General features: G+C 46.7%; 1 protein-coding gene across 1 annotated transcript in view; it reads left to right on the top strand.

The window, feature by feature from the left end:
* LOC122554023 (spectrin beta chain, non-erythrocytic 5-like) overlaps positions 1-15,606 on the top strand; it is a 234,174-nt gene that overhangs the window by 26,605 nt on the left and 191,963 nt on the right. Inside the window, exons 7-12 of the mRNA XM_043698510.1 lie at positions 2,512-3,143; positions 3,639-3,777; positions 11,659-11,891; positions 12,195-12,348; positions 13,212-13,412; positions 14,062-14,277. Of these exons, the coding sequence (XP_043554445.1) occupies positions 2,512-3,143; positions 3,639-3,777; positions 11,659-11,891; positions 12,195-12,348; positions 13,212-13,412; positions 14,062-14,277 (1,575 nt within the window). The remainder of the gene's footprint in view (positions 1-2,511; positions 3,144-3,638; positions 3,778-11,658; positions 11,892-12,194; positions 12,349-13,211; positions 13,413-14,061; positions 14,278-15,606) is intronic.

Here is a 15,606-nt window from a genome sequence, read left to right as displayed (position 1 = left end):
CCCACCCCCACCCTCCTCTAGCTTATCTCTCCACGCTTCAGGCTCTCTGCCTTTATTCCTGATGAAGGGCTTTTGCCCGAAACGTTGATTTTGCCTGTCCTCGGATGCTGCCTGAACTGCTGTGCTCTTCCAGCACCACTCTACTCCAGAATCTGGTTTCCAGCATCTGCAGTCATTGTTTTTACCTCCGAACATTAGCCTGGGGTTCTGGATTTTTAATTTAGTCACATTACCGCCGCCTCTCCTGATTTAGAAAGCATCCACTATCTTTGTGCAGTGTCTGTGTATCCAGGGGTTTGCTTTTTGCTGGGTCACCAGAAGTGGCTTGGATGAAATGTTAAAGAAGCCCTGTCTTTCCTGTCAGTTTGGCATCAATAATCTCTCAGAAAGGAAAAACAGAGGAGTTATCCTGGTGCCTCGGCCAATATATATCATTAAAATAGACAGTTTAGTGTCCTTTCTCTCGTTAATGTAGAGGGAATTGTGCTGTGTAACAATTAACTGCCAATTTCCTATTTAATAACAATAAAAGTAGTTCATTGGCAGTGAAACACTTTGGAACGTCCTGAGGTCAGAAAGGTGCTACATAAATGCAAGCACTTTCTCTTACCTAAATATGTGGCGACCATAGTCTTTTGTAAATTTACTATTTTTTGTATAATTTTGAGCTACTTTCGCATAGAATTTCATTTCACTTCCCTCACAGTTGGAACATTGTGTTCAGTTTTCGAAAGGTTCCAAGACCATGGATAAAGATCGGAAAATATTCCCTCCGAGGATAACGAGTGTGAAAGGCTTCAGTTATCAGGAGAAACTTGAGAAACTGGAACTGTTTCCATTTGAACGAGATAAGACACTATTTAGGCACAACTTAAGCACTGTGTGCATTTCTGGTCATCTCATGACAAGAAGGATGTAATTGGACTTGAGAGGGGACAGAAGAGATTTCCAAGGATGTTGCCAAGCCTGAAAAATTGTAGCTATGAGAAAAGATTGGATATAGGCCAGGGTTGTTCTCATTGTCCTCTTTCAGCAAGGCGAGATTTAATTAAGATGTACAAGGCTGTGGGCGACATCAGTATGTTAGGTGAGAAGGATCTAGTCACCTTAGCAATGAGTAGAGGCATAGATGTTACAGTGAGTGGTAAAAGGGTCAGAGGAGATATGTATTAAGCAACCTGCCCCCTCATCATCCCAAAGAGAGTGCCTGAAAGGGACAGTCAAGCCAGAAACACTCAACCCATTGAAAAGACATCAGGATCTGCCCCTGAATTCTCATACCCTTCAGGGATATGGACTTAGAGTTGGGAAGTGGGAAGAGCACGGTGGTTCAATTATCATTTGGTACAGACCCATGGGTAGAGTGGCCTCCAGCTGGGTGGTAAATATATCAACTAAATTCCTGTAGTACACCTCTCCTGCACCCCCTCCCCACATTCTGCATATTCCCTGTCTGCTAAGATCTCTCTCGACTGAAATACTATAAGACCCTGATAAAACCAAATAACATACCTCATTCACATCTGAAATAAAGTCTGATTTGAAGATCACAGTGGTTTTACATCTGGCAGCTCGAGAGATCAACTTGACCATGAGAAGCCTACCTTTTTTTCTCCTAAATCCTTTGCGACTTCTCACGAGAGTCAGTTAGAAATCCTGATATTCGGCTTCACTGGGTTCTTACAGTATTTCAATCAAGATCTTGGCATCTGATAATGCTTAGGAGTTTTCTGCAGCTTTTCAGAAGATTAAAGAGTAATGAATGCTTTCTAAATCAGCAACAGCTGTGGCACAGCAGTAACGTGACTAGATTAATAATCCAGAACCCCAGGTCTATGGTCGGAGGATGTAGATTTGAGTCTCAGCATGACCAATTGTGAAATTTAAAATCACTGAAAATGTTGGAATAAAAAACTCGCCTAACAGTGATCCTGTAAACATTGAAGATTTGTGGAAAAAAACATATCTGGTTGACTAATGCCCTTGAGGGAGGAAATCTGCCTTCCTAACCTGGTCTGGCCAATTAAATAACTCCACAGAGGCAAGTATCCCATCACCAAGTCACCCATTATTTGACATTGATCCAGCTTCCTCAGAGCCAACTCTCAGAGTGAGCAGGTTATCTGACATTCATGTTTATATCTGTCAGCCAGGACTCCCTGATTGAACTAGATTAACAGTCCCAATCAAGGAACTCATACAATTACTACAGCCTACATGTAACTCCAGACCTACAGCTATGTGGTTGACTCAGAACTACCCTCTCGGCAATTAGGGATGGGCAGTAAAGGCTGGCCTTTCCAATCAGGAGTCTTTCTCCAACTTTTGCGTCTTCAGTGATAACTGCAGAGCACAGCTCTCCAACCTCCCAAAACAAAAACATATGGTCTTCTAACTCATGACACAGTTCCACATTCCAGGCCCCTGACTCTTGCAAACGAACACATGTTCCCAGCAGGGTCCTGTATATTTAATCTGCGACTGAGTCATGTATCTATTCCTCCTTCACAGATTATTAGTCTCCTGAAGGAGATTGAAGACCTCAAACTTGAATACCAGCAACTGGTGACTGACTTGCTTCAGTGGATCAAGGACAAAGTGAGGGAGTTGAACGACCACTGCTTCCCCAACTCGCTGGTGGGCATGCAGAGGCTGGTGGCGGACTTCAAAACGTTCCGCACCGTGGAGAAGCCACCCAAGTATCAGGAGCGAGGGCTCATCGAAGCGCAACTCTTCAACATCAGGACGAAGCTGCAAGCCAACAACATGTGGCCATACGTGCCCCCTGAGGGGAAGACCCTGACTGACATCGAGAGGCACTGGGCCAACCTGGAGAAGTCGGAGTACGAGCGGGAGAAGGCACTGCAGAAAGAGATGCTGCGTCTGGAGCGCCTGGAGCAGCTGGTGCGGAAGTTCAGGAAGAAGGCTGCGCTGAGGGAGGCCTACCTCACCGAAATGAGGTCAGTGGTTGCCAAGCAGGACGCCAACGTGAGGAGCATCAAGGAGGCCGAGGCTGCCGCCAAGATGATGGAGGCCATCACCACCGACGTGTTCGCCCGGGAGCAGAGGTTCAAGACCCTGGCTGAAATGGCAGCAGTCATTGAGAGGGAGAACTACCACAGCAAGACTGAGATCGTAAAGAGGTACGGTGACCTCACGGCCAGTCATTCATATAGTTGTGGTTTAATCATCCAATCAGGGAGGGTGGGGGGCTTCAGACACTGACCTGTCAGGGTCTGTGGGCTCGGGTCTGTGGGTCAGACACTATCCAGACAGGAACTGGGGTTTGGGGTGGGTGAGGGGGGGTAGTGGTGTTCAGTGGGTCAGACACTGTCCAGACAGAGGCTGGGGGTAGGGGAGTCAGTGGGTCAGACACTATCCAGACAGGGAGTGGGAGAGGTCAGTGGAGTCAGACGCTATCCAGACAGGGAGTGGGAGAGGTCAGTGGAGTCAGATGCTATCCTGACCGGGTCTGGGGCTCAGGTCAGTGGGTCAGACAATGTCCAGACAGGGACCGGAGGATCAGTAGGTCACACTGTCTTGTCTGCTTGGAATGGAGATGTGTGCCCCGGGATGTCCAGAACCAGATCAGGATGCAAACTCTGGTGCACTGATTGAAATCTCTTCCTTCTCTGCAGGCAGCAGAATGTTGAACGTCGCTGGCAAGACCTTCTCCAACAACTCTGTAAATGCAGAGAATCCCTGAACAAGACCACGTCTGCACTCACCTTACTCCAAGATATTAACAGTATTTTCGAAGAAATAATGACCATTCAAGTAAGATTGGCCACTCACACTTGTTAAAGGAGAGCCACTCGATATTGCATGAATTGAAACTGTGCTGACTGCATTGCTGAGTGTGTTTAGGGCCCTAGCTGTCTGTCCAGCAATGTGTGAAGTTAGTAATGGATAGGCAGGATGCACTGCCCTCTCTTTTGTTTATAGTCATTGAAACCCTATTCAAACAGATAAATCTGAATTGAGACAGCAACTTGTTCCAGTGATCTGGTCTCTGGGAAAATGAAACCGTCCCAGCATGTTTCTCCCTTTATTCTTCCATTGGATATGGCCGACACTGGCAAGGTTGATATTTGTTGCCCTCCCTAATTGCCTTTGAAACAAGTGGCTTGCTCAACTATTTCAGAGGGAGACAAGAGTCATTCACGTTGCTGTGAGTCTGGAGTCACATTAGGCCAGATAAAGAAAATAGATTTCCTTTTATTCGTAACCCGATAGAAATTTTTATGACAGTTGATGATAGTTACCATCGCTGGGACTAGATCTCTATTTCTGATTGAATTTAACTCCCACCAGCTGGGATTTGGATTTGTGTCCCCACAGCATTACTATTCTAGTTTTATAACGGCACTCATCTGGTTCACTGAGGTCCTTTAGGGAGGGAAATATGCCATTTTTACCTGGTCAAGTCTACATGTGACTCCAGTACCCACAGCCATTCCATTTGACTCTAAACTGCTCTCTGAAAGGGCACAGCAAGCCGCCAGGGTAATTAGGGATGGGGAGCAAATACAGGCTCACCAGTAACACCCACATCTCATGAAGGAATCATATAAAAATGACCGCAGTTATGTTGTTCAACTGGGACTAACCATTGCGTTACTCAAAATCATCATGACCACTTCACTCTTGAATTCTCTGCTCCCGTTTACAAAACACAAAAGCTATTTGCGACTTTGGGCAACATGGTGGCTTAGTAGTTGGCACTGCTGCCTCACAGCACCAGGGACCAAGGTCTGATTCTACTTTTGGGTGACTGTGTGGAGTTTGCACATTCTCCCTGTGTCAGCGTGGGTTTCCTCTGGGTGCTCTGGTTTCCTCCCATAGTCTAAAGATATGTAGGTTAGTTGGATTGATGCTGCTAAATTGCCCCATAGTGTCCAGGGATGTGTAAACTAGGTGTGTTAGCCTAGTGCAGAGTTACAGGGGTAGAGTAGGGGAGTGGGAGTGGCTGTGGGTGGGATGCTGTTCGGGGTGTCAGTGTGGGCTCAATGGGCTGAATGGCTAGCTTCTACACTGTAGGGACTTGTGGTTAATCAATTTATGTTTACAGTTTTGGAAATTATGGAATGGCAGTGGCACCTTTTACTGTCTCTCTCTCTCTACACTCTTCAGTTTACGCTCTCATTCCTGACTTGCTGTCTCAAATTGTATTCCATTCCACTTCAAAGAGATTGTATCTGTCTTTTATCTGCCCATTCCACCAAGCTTTCTGAACCCTTTTTGTGAATTTATGTGTGAGATTTTGAATCTGTGCTCAAGATTCTGAGGAGAGAATATAGGAAGTTAGGCAGCAATTTAAAAAGGAGGTCCTCGAAGGTAGTAATATCTGGATTACTCCCAGTGCCAGTAGCTAGTAAGGGTAGGAATAGGAGGATAGAGCAGATGCGTGGGTGATGAGCTGGTGCAGGGAAGAAGGATTCACATTTTTGGATCATTGGAATCTCTTCTGGGATAGAAGTGACCTGTACAAGAAAGACAGATTGCACCTAAATTGGAAGGGGACTAATATACTGGCAGGGAGATTAGCGAGAGCTGTTTGGGAGGATTTAAACTGGTCAAGGGAGTGGGACTTGGGACCCAGGGAGATAGTAAGGAATGAGATCAGTCTGAGACTGGTACAGTTAAGAAAAGGAGTGAGTCAGGGCAGGAAGGAAGAAAGCAGAGAATAAGGTCGGACTGATGAATTAAACTGCATTTATTTCAATGCAAAGGGCCTAACAGGGAAGGCAGATGAACTTAGGGCATGGTTAGGAACATGGGACTGGGATATCATAGCAATTACAGAAACGTGGTCAGGGATGGACAGGACTGGCAGCTTAATGTTCCAGGGGAAAACTGCTTACAGGTAGGATAGGAAGGGGGGGGGGAAACAAGAGAGGAGGAGGAGTGGCATTTTTGATTAGGAATAACATTACAGCTGTACTTAGGGAGGATATTCCTGGGAATGCATCCAGGGAAGTTATTTAGATGGAACTGAGAAATATGGAAGGGATGATCATCTGATTGGGACTGTACTATAGACCCCCTAATAGTCAGTGAGAAATTGAGAAACAAATTTGTAAGATCTTAGTTATCTGAGAGAAGAGGAGGGTGGTTATGTTCGGGGATTTTAACTTTGCAAGCATAAGCTTCGATTGCCGTAGTGTTTGGTTGGAAAGGAATTTGTTAAGTGTAGACAAGAAAATGTTTTGATTTAGTATGTGCATGTACCTACTAGAGAAGATGCGAACCTTGATCTGCTCTTGGGCAATAAGGCAGGGCAGGTGACTGAGATGTCAGTGGGGGAGCACTTTGGGGTCAGTGACCATAATTCTATTAGTTTTAAAATAGCGATGAAAAATGATAGATAGAATCTAAAAGTTAAAGTTCTAAACTGGAGTAAGACCAATTTTGACAGTATTAGGCAAGGACATTCAAAAATTGATTGGATGCAGATATTTGCAGGTAAAGGGATGACTGAAAAATGGGAAGTCCAAAGACAGTATATTTCTGTTAGGCTGAAAGGAAAGGCTGGTAGGTGTAGGGAATGCTGGATGACTAAAGGAATTGAGGTTTTGATCAAGAAAAAGAAAGAAGCACATGTCAGTATAGACAGGATAGATCGAGTGAATCCTTAGAAGAGTATAAAGACAGTAAAAATATACCTAAGAGAGAAATCAGGAGGGCAAAAAGGGGACATGAGATAGCTTTGGCAAATAGGCTTAAGGAGAATTCAAAGGGATTCTACAAATACATCAAGGTTGGAAGGGTAACTAGGGAGAGAATAGGGCCCCATAAAGATCAGCAAGGCCTTCTTTGGAATCGCAGGAGATGGGGGAGATACTAAATGAGTAGTTTGCATCAGTGTTTACTGTGGAGAAGGACATGGAATATGGGGAAATAGATGGTGACATCTTGAAAAATGTCCATATTACAGTGGTGGAGGTGCTGGATGTCTTAAAAAGCATATATGTGGATAAATCCCCAGGACCCGATCAGATGTATGCTAGAACTCTGTGGGAAGCTAGGAAAGTGATTACTGGGCCCCTTGCTGAGGTATTTGTATCATTGATAGTCACAGGTGAGGTGCTGGAAGACTGGAGGTTGGTTAACGTGGTGCCACTATTTAAGAAATGTGGTAAGGAAAAGCCAGGGAACTGCAGACTGGTGAGCCTAACATCAGTGATAGGCAAGTTGTTAGAGGGAATCTGAGGGACAGGATTTACATGTATTTGGAAAGACAGGTTTATTTGGAAGCACTAGCTTTTGGAACGCTGCTTCTTCACCAGGTGATTATGGAGAATTTGGGAAGGTAAAGATAGGGATACTCAACATGGCTTTGTGTGTGAGAAATTGTGTCTCACAAACTAGAATGAGATTTTTGAAGAAGTAATGAAGAGATTGATGAGGGCAGAGTGGTGGATGTGATCTATTTGGACTTCCGTAAGGTTTTTTACAAGGTTTCACATGGTAGACTGGTTAGCAAGGTTAGATCACATGGAATATAGGAAGAACTAGCCATTTGGATACAGAACTGGCTCAAAGACAGACAGTGGTGGTGGAAGGTTGTTTTTCAGACTGGAAGCCTGTGACCAGCGGTGTGCCACAAAGATCAGTGCTGGGTGCACTGCTTTTTGTCATTTCTATAAATAATTTGGATTTGAGCATAGGAGGTATAGTTAGTAAGTTTGCAGATGATACCAAAATTGGAGGTTAGTGGACAGCGAAGAAGATTACTTCAGATTACAACAGGATCTTGATCAGATGGACCATTGAGCTGACGAGTGGCAAATGGAGTTTACTTTAGATAAATGTGAGCTGCTGCATTTTGGAAAGACAGATCAGAGAAGGACTTGTACACTTAATGGGAAGGTCTTGGGGAATGTAGCTGAACATAGAAACCTTGGATTGCAGTTTCATAGCTCCTTGAAGGTGGATAGGATAGTGAAGAAGCGTTTGGTATGCTTTCCTTTATTGGTCAGTGCATTGAGTATAGGAGTTGGGAGGTCATGTTCCAGCTGTACAGGGCATTGGTTAGGCCACTATTGGAATATTGTGTGCAATTTTGGTCTCCTTCCTATAGGAAGGATGTTGTGAAACTTGAAAGGGTTCAGAAAAGATTTACAAGGATGTTGCTGGGGTTGGAGGGTTTGAGCTACAGAGAGATGCTGAATAGGCTGGGGCTATTTCCCCTCGAGTGTCAGAGACTGAGAGGTGACCTTATAGAGGTTTATAAAATTATGAGACAGGATGGTTAAAAAGACTTTTAATACGCTTGCCTTCATTGCTCAGTCCTTTGTGTGTAGGATTGGGATATTATGTTGATGTTGTACAGGACATTGGTGAGGCATCTTCTGGAATACTGTGTCCAGTACTGATCACCCAATTATAAGGAAGATATGATCAAACTAGAGAGGGTTTAGAAGAGATTTACCAGGATGTTGCCGGGTATGGAAGGTTTGAATTATAAAGAAAGGCTAAATAGGCTGGGACTTTTTTCACTGGAGCGTGGGAGGTTTTGAGGTGACCTGATAGAAGTTTACAAAATAATGAGAGGTTTAGTTAGAGTTGATGGTAGCTGCCTTTTCCCTAAATTGGGGAATTTCAAGACTAGGGGGCACATTTTTAAGCTGAGAGGAGAGCAATTTAAATAAGACATAAGAGGCAAATTTTTTGCACAGAGGGGTGGTTGACATGTGGAATGAACTTCCTGAGGAAGTGGTGGATGCGGGTACAATTACAATGTTTAAAAGCCTTTTGGATAGATACATGAAGTGGTAAGGTTTGGTGGGATAATGGCCAGGGGCAGGCAGAAGGGACTAGTTTTAGATTGGGATTATGTTTGGCATGGACGAGTTAGACTGAAGGGTCTGTTTCCATGCTGTATGACTCTGATTCTGAAGGACATGAATAGGGTAAATAGACATGGTCTTTTCCCTGAGATGGGGGAGTCCAAAACTAGACGGCAGAGATTTAAGGTGAGAGGGGGAACATTTAAAACAGACCTAAGAGGCAACATTTTAATGCAGAGGGCGGTGTGTGTATGGAATGAGTTGCCAGAGGAAGTGGTGGAGGCTGGTACAATTACAGCATTTAAAAAGTGTCTGGATGGTTATGTAAATAGGAAGATTGAGAGGGATATGGACAAAATGCTGCCAAATGGGACAAAATTAATTTAGGATATCTGGTCGGCATGGATGAGTTAGACTGAAGGGTCTCTTTCCATGCTGCACATTTCTATGACTCTCAGTCTGAAACCTCTGTGCACATGAAATATGAGAGAGGATCTATCATTGTCCCTTGGATATCCCTCTTCTGAACCTTAGTATGTTTTGCAGTAACTAGCTCACTGAGGATCCCAAGGCAGCTTTTTGTAGACTGTCAGTAGTTGCTCTATTAGCTAGGTAGAAGTCGTATCAGGATAGAGAATTACAGAGTCGAGAGTGTGGTGCCCTGCCGTGTTTTTACTATTCCCCCAGACCTCCCCCTCACTGAGGATGAAAGTTCAGTCCTCAGCAAAGGCCTCACCTTCATCCCTCTCTGCTCGCGGATTAATGAGATCAACACATTTCTTCCGCTGCGTTGCAACATTGAACATTTCTTCAGCCGCATCTGCCTCCGGGCCCATTTTTTCAATCAAGGCACCTGCTCACCCACCGAGGACCCCTTCTCTCGCTTCCAATAAATCCCATCCACCTGGACACCCCGTGCTGGCCTGTTACCCACCCTTGACCTCTTCATTTCAAACTGCCGCTGTGACATCGACTGCCACAACCTGTCCACCCCCCCCCCCTCACCCACTCCAACCTCCCACCCTCGCAGCATGCAGCCATCCACTCCCTCCACTCCAACCCCAGCTTTACCATCAAACCAGCAGACAAGGGGGCTCTGTGGTAGTTTGGCACACTGACCTCTGCACCGCTGAAGCCAGGTGCCAACTCACAGACACCTCCTCCTTCTGTCCCCTCAACCATGACTTCACCTCCCATCACCAAACCTTCATGTCCCAGACCATCCACATCCTCACCACCTCTGGAGATCTCCCACCTAAAGCCTCATTGTCCATGAACCCCAAACCGTCTGATTCTATCTCCTTCCGAAGATTCTCAAACCTGATTTCCCCGGTCAACCCATTGTCTCAGCCTGTTCCAGTCCCACTGAACTCATCTCTTCTTACCTTGACACCATCCTGTCCCCCTTAGTCGAGGAACTCCCCACCTATGTTTGGGACACCACCCACACCCTTCACCTTCTCCAAGATTTTGGTTTCCCTGGCCCCTAATGCCTCATCTTCACCATGGACACCCAGTCCCTGTACACATCAATCCACCACGATGAAGGCCTCCAAAGCCCTCCATTTCTTCGTCTCACACCGTCCCAACCAGTACCATTCCACTGACACCCTCATCAGCCTGGTTGAACTGGTCCTCACCCTCAAAAACTTCTCCTTCCAATCCTCCCACCCGCATGGGACACAGCTATGCCTGCCTCTTTGTTGGGTACATGGAATAGTCCATCTTCCGCAGCTACACCGGCACCAACCCCCACCTGTTCTTCCGCTACATCGATGACTGTATCGGCGCTACTTTGTTCTCCCACGAGGCATTGGACGGTTCATCAACTTCACCAACACCTTTCACCCCAACCTCAAATTCACCTAGACTATCTCGGACACCTCTCTGATATATTTTCCACCCCACCCCTAACAGCGTTTCGGAGGGGCCATTCCCTCCGCGTCTCTCTTGTCCACCACCCCCACCAGCCCACGCCCCACTCCCGGCACCTTCCCCTACCATCGCAGGAAGTACAAAACCTACGCCCACTCCTCCCTGCTCACCTCTGTTCAAGGCCCCAAAGGATCCTTCCACATCGACAGAAATTACCTGTACCTCGGCCAATGTCATCTACTCTATCCATTGCCATATGGTCTCCTCAACATCGGGGGGACAGGACGCCAATTTGCAGATCATTTCAGAGAACATCTCTGGGACATCTGCATCCGCCAACCCCACTGTCCCGTGGCTGAACACTTCAACTCCCCCTCCCACTCCACCAAGAACATGCAGGTCCTGGGCCTCCTCCATTGCCAAAACTTAACCACCCGACGCCCGGAGGAAGAATGCCTCGTCTTCCACCTTGGCACCCTCCAACCACACGGGATCAATGTGGATTTCACCAGTTTCCTCATTTCCCCTCCCCCACCTTATCCCAGATCCAACCTTCGAACTCAGCACTGCCCTCTTGATCTGTCCATCGTCTTTCCCATCTATCTGCTCCACCCTTCTCTCCGACCTATTGCCTTTCCCCACCACTTCATCCACCTATCACATTCCCAGCTACCTTCCCCCAGCCCCATCCCCCTCCCATTTATCTCTCAGCTCCTCCTGGCCCAGAAGCCTCATTCCTGGTGAAGGGCTTTTGCCTGAAATGTCGGCTTTCCTGCTCCTCGGATGCTGCCTTACCTGCTGTGCTTTTCCAGCACCACTCTAATCTATATTTATGTGTTGATTTATCAAAATTGCCAGTTGATTAAGGTGCCGGTTAAAATAAAGTTGGCTATAATATGTAAAAGGGTGGTATCAGTCCCTTCAAGACAATGATGGAAAGTGCAGAAGAGCTCTAGTTGTGATCCAGCTTTGTTCCTCTCTCCTCCTCCAGGCCCTGGTAAGCTCGAGTGATTACGGTAAGCATCTACTTGATGTGGAGGACATGGTACACAAGCACAACCTGATCGATTCTCAAATTTCATCTCACGGAGAGAATCTGAAACACATCAATGAGAAGGCTGACCACCTCAGCAGGAGCAGTGAGCTGAACACTGACCTGTTTCAGGGCAAACTTAAGGAGCTCAATGATGCTTACACCAACCTCCTGGAACTCAGCAAAGTTAGGTCAGTTATCATCCAGCATAAAACACAACTGATACCGGTTTGGTAAGAATGTGATGTGAACCTTGGCAGTCTCCCCAGGTTCCTGCTATAAGGGAGAAAGGTGTAGTGACTGGGAGGAAGTACATTGTCTCTCAGTCACTTGGTGTCTTTCATGGTCTCTTGGACTCTCTCTTGCTGTCTCTCGGGGTCTCTCTCTCTCTCTCTCGCTCTCTTTCTCTCTCTCCCTCTCCCGCGCTCTCTTGCTCTTTCTCTCTCTCCCTCTCTTTTTCACTGTGGCCTTAGTCATTTCTCTTGTTAATACAGGCGTTCTAAACTGAAGCAGCAACACCAATTGTTTGAGTTTTTCCGGGACTGTGATGAGGAGGAGGCCTGGATTTTCGAGAAGTGGCAGTTGGTGCGGACAGCAGCGTTAGGCCGTGATGTCACCCAGATCGCAGTGTTGATCCAGAAACACAAGGTACAGGCTGGGATAACCATGGTAACATGCCTCACTGCACTCAGCTGCCACAATGTGCACTGTCATTCCAGGCATGGATCAGGGACACGTGGACTCCTGAAGCCAGTGTCCCAGAGCATGGAGGGTGTGAGACAGGGGCCAGTGTCCCAGAGCGTGGAGGGAGTGTGAGACAGGGACCAGTGTCCCAGAGCGTGGAGGGAGTGTGAGACAGGGGCCAGTGTACCAGAGTGTGGGGAGAGTATGAGACAGGGGCCAGTGTCCCAGAGCGTGGGGGGAGTGTGAGACAAGGGCCAGTGTCCCAGAGCGTGGAAGGGGTGTGAGACAGAGCCAGTGTCCCAGAGTGTGGAGGGCGTGTGAGACAGGGACCAGTGTCCCAGAGCATGGAGGGGGTGTGAGACAGGGACCAGTGTCCCAGAACGTGGAGGGAGTGTGAGACAGGGACCAGTGTCCCAGAGTGTGGAGGGGGTGTGAGACAGGGACCAGTGTCCCAGAGCATGGAAGGGGTGTGAGACAGGGACCAGTGTCCCAGAGCATGGAGGGGGTGTGAGACAGGGACCAGTGTCCCAGAGCGTGGAAGGGGTGTGAGATGGACCAGTGTCCCAGAGCGTAGAGGGTGTGTGAGACAGGGCCAGTGTCCCGGAGTGTGGAGGGGGTGTGAGACAGGGGCCAGTGTCCCAGAGTGTGGAGGGAGTGTGGAGGTAGGGGCCAGTGTCCCAGAGGGTGGAGGAAGTGTGAGGTAGGGGCCAGTGCCCCAGAGCGTGGAGGGCGTGTGAGACAGGGGCCAGTGTCTCAGAGCATGGTGTGAGTGAGAGCACAGTGTAGTTGGAGTCTGTGACATATACTGATTGTTCTTGTTTTCCAAGGCCCTGGAGTCGGAGGTTAACAGCCACCAGTCGATATGTTTCTCAGTAGTGAGGAAGGGCCAGCATCTGTACCAGCGAAGTTTGGACTGCGAGAAGGAGGTGAGGAGATGGGTCAATACCCTCCAGAAGCAATGGCAGCAGTTAAAGGATGAGGTTGCAATTAGGAACTCTCGGCTGCAAGCTGCACTGACTATCAAACAGGTGAGATATGACCAAGGAGCAGAGACTAAGTTGGGTGACTGGGTGAGAATCTTTACAACAAACCACTGTAGCCAGAATCCAAATATATCCGGAGGATCCATTTACAGTTGAACACAAGAACATAAGCAATAGGGGGCTATTCTGTTGTTCAAACTCAGTTCACTAAGCTCATTGCTGATCAGCAGTATAAGTCGGATGTTCCTGCACTATCCCCATATTCTATAATGCACTCAATGCTCAAAATGCCATCAATCTTTCTCTTGGGTATCCTACAGAGCGAGGATCTGCAGCTTCCTGGAGTAGAGAAATCAAATTTGGCACAAGAATGTCAGTCCAAAATAGCTGAAGTCTTGTTCTGTGACTTGTCCCCCAGTTCTAGAGCCTTTGGGCAGAAGTAACATCCCACTGGGTTCTAATCTATCGAACTCCTTAACAGTTTTAAATGTTTTGACATGGCTCCTGATCAACATCAGAAAAAAAAAGAACAGATGTCTTGTATCTTGCATGAACTGTTGATTACATGAAGACCAGTAAGAAGTGTTTCTTTCATAAGAAGCCTTTGTGAGGCTGTGAGGTGGTCGGTGGGTTGTTAACAGGGGGGGTTGCCACTGCATCTAAATGAGCAGGTTTCTTGGTCTCGTCCCCTCAGTATTTCGCAGATATCAACGAGGCCCGTTCCTGGCTGCTCGAGAAACAGCCTCTTCTGGAAAGTGGGGATTGTGGAAAGGATGAGGCCAGTGCTGACGCCCTCCTGCAGCGTCACATGCGTCTGGAGAAAGAGATAGCGGCATATTCTGGTGAAGTGAAGAGACTGGGCGATTTGGCAGTCGTGGCCATACAGCAGGTTCCGTTAACAATGTGTCAGGTACTCACTTCTACCCTGTGTCTATGTATGTGTTAGAGACTGTCAGAGGGATTCTCCAGAGTTTTGTATATAATTGTATCATGCTTCAATGGAGGCTGTAATAGGATAGCACCAGACATTCCTAAAAATGAGGAGTCAATCAAATGGGACTACTTGTATGTCCAGCAACATATGTAGTGAGTGCTAGACAGAGCTAAGCGATCCGGCAACCAACGGATCAGATCTAAGCTCTGCAGTCCTGCCACATCCAGTCATGAAGGACAATTAAAAATTCAGTGGAGGAGAAGGGAATGACCGTCTCGCACAAGAGAGAATTTAACCATTTACTCTTAATATTCCATGGCATTACCATCACTGAATCCCCAGCTATCAACATCCCAGAGGTTATCCATGAAACTGAACTGGACGAGGCATATAGATAACCTAGCCCATTGATATAGTCCTTTAATGTTCATTGGTACTATCGCTGAATCCCCAACTATTAACATGCTGGGAGCTACCATTGACCAGGAACTGAACTGGACATTCATATGTCTAAAGAGCAGGTTAAAGGCTAGGAGTTCTGTAGCAAGCAACTCACCTCCTATTGCCCTAAAGTCTGTCTACTTCCATCCAGAAGGGCAAGGGCAGCAGATATGTGGGAAAACCACCATTTGCAAGTTCCTGTCCAAGCCACTCACCATCCTGACTTGGAAATATATCACCATTGGGTCAAAATCCTGGACTCCCTCCCTAAGGGCATTGTGGGTCAACCCACAGCAGGTGGACTGCAGCGGTTCAAGAAGGCAGCTCACCACCACCTTCTCAAGGGCAAATAGGGACAGGCTGCCCAGCCAGTGACACCCACATCCAATGAGTGAATATATTTTTAAAATGTTAAATTAAAACATGCTGACAGAATGCTGAGGCAGCATTTTTGAAGAGTAAGATTGCAATTGTTTCAAGCCAATGACTTTTCATCTAAACTGATGGATAGGTTAACACGTGACAGTGTTTTAGCTAGTAGGAGAGGGAGGGGCAAGATAGACCATAAGGAATGACTGTGATAGGATGGAGAGAAGAGGAGTTTTCACAATGTAAACTAGCGAAAAAATGTATTACTGGATATGTTAAGAAACAAAGATTATGTATGAATGTGAGATGAAGGAATAAAGAAAGAAGCCAACAAAAACAAAACAGGATGTAAGCAAAGGTTACTATCTAAGATTGTTGAAATCCATATTGAGTGCAGAAAGCTGTAAAGTGCATCGCAAGATGAGATGCTATTCCTTGAACTTCTTTCAAGTGTAGCAGGATAGAGAGGTCAGGCTGGGAGAATTGGAATGCTGA

Source organism: Chiloscyllium plagiosum, chromosome 10 (genome assembly GCF_004010195.1).
Source record: "Chiloscyllium plagiosum isolate BGI_BamShark_2017 chromosome 10, ASM401019v2, whole genome shotgun sequence".
Lineage (NCBI taxonomy): Eukaryota > Metazoa > Chordata > Chondrichthyes > Orectolobiformes > Hemiscylliidae > Chiloscyllium > Chiloscyllium plagiosum.
The sequence above is the reverse complement of the archived record's forward strand: the minus strand, read 5'-3'. Positions and strand labels throughout refer to the sequence as shown.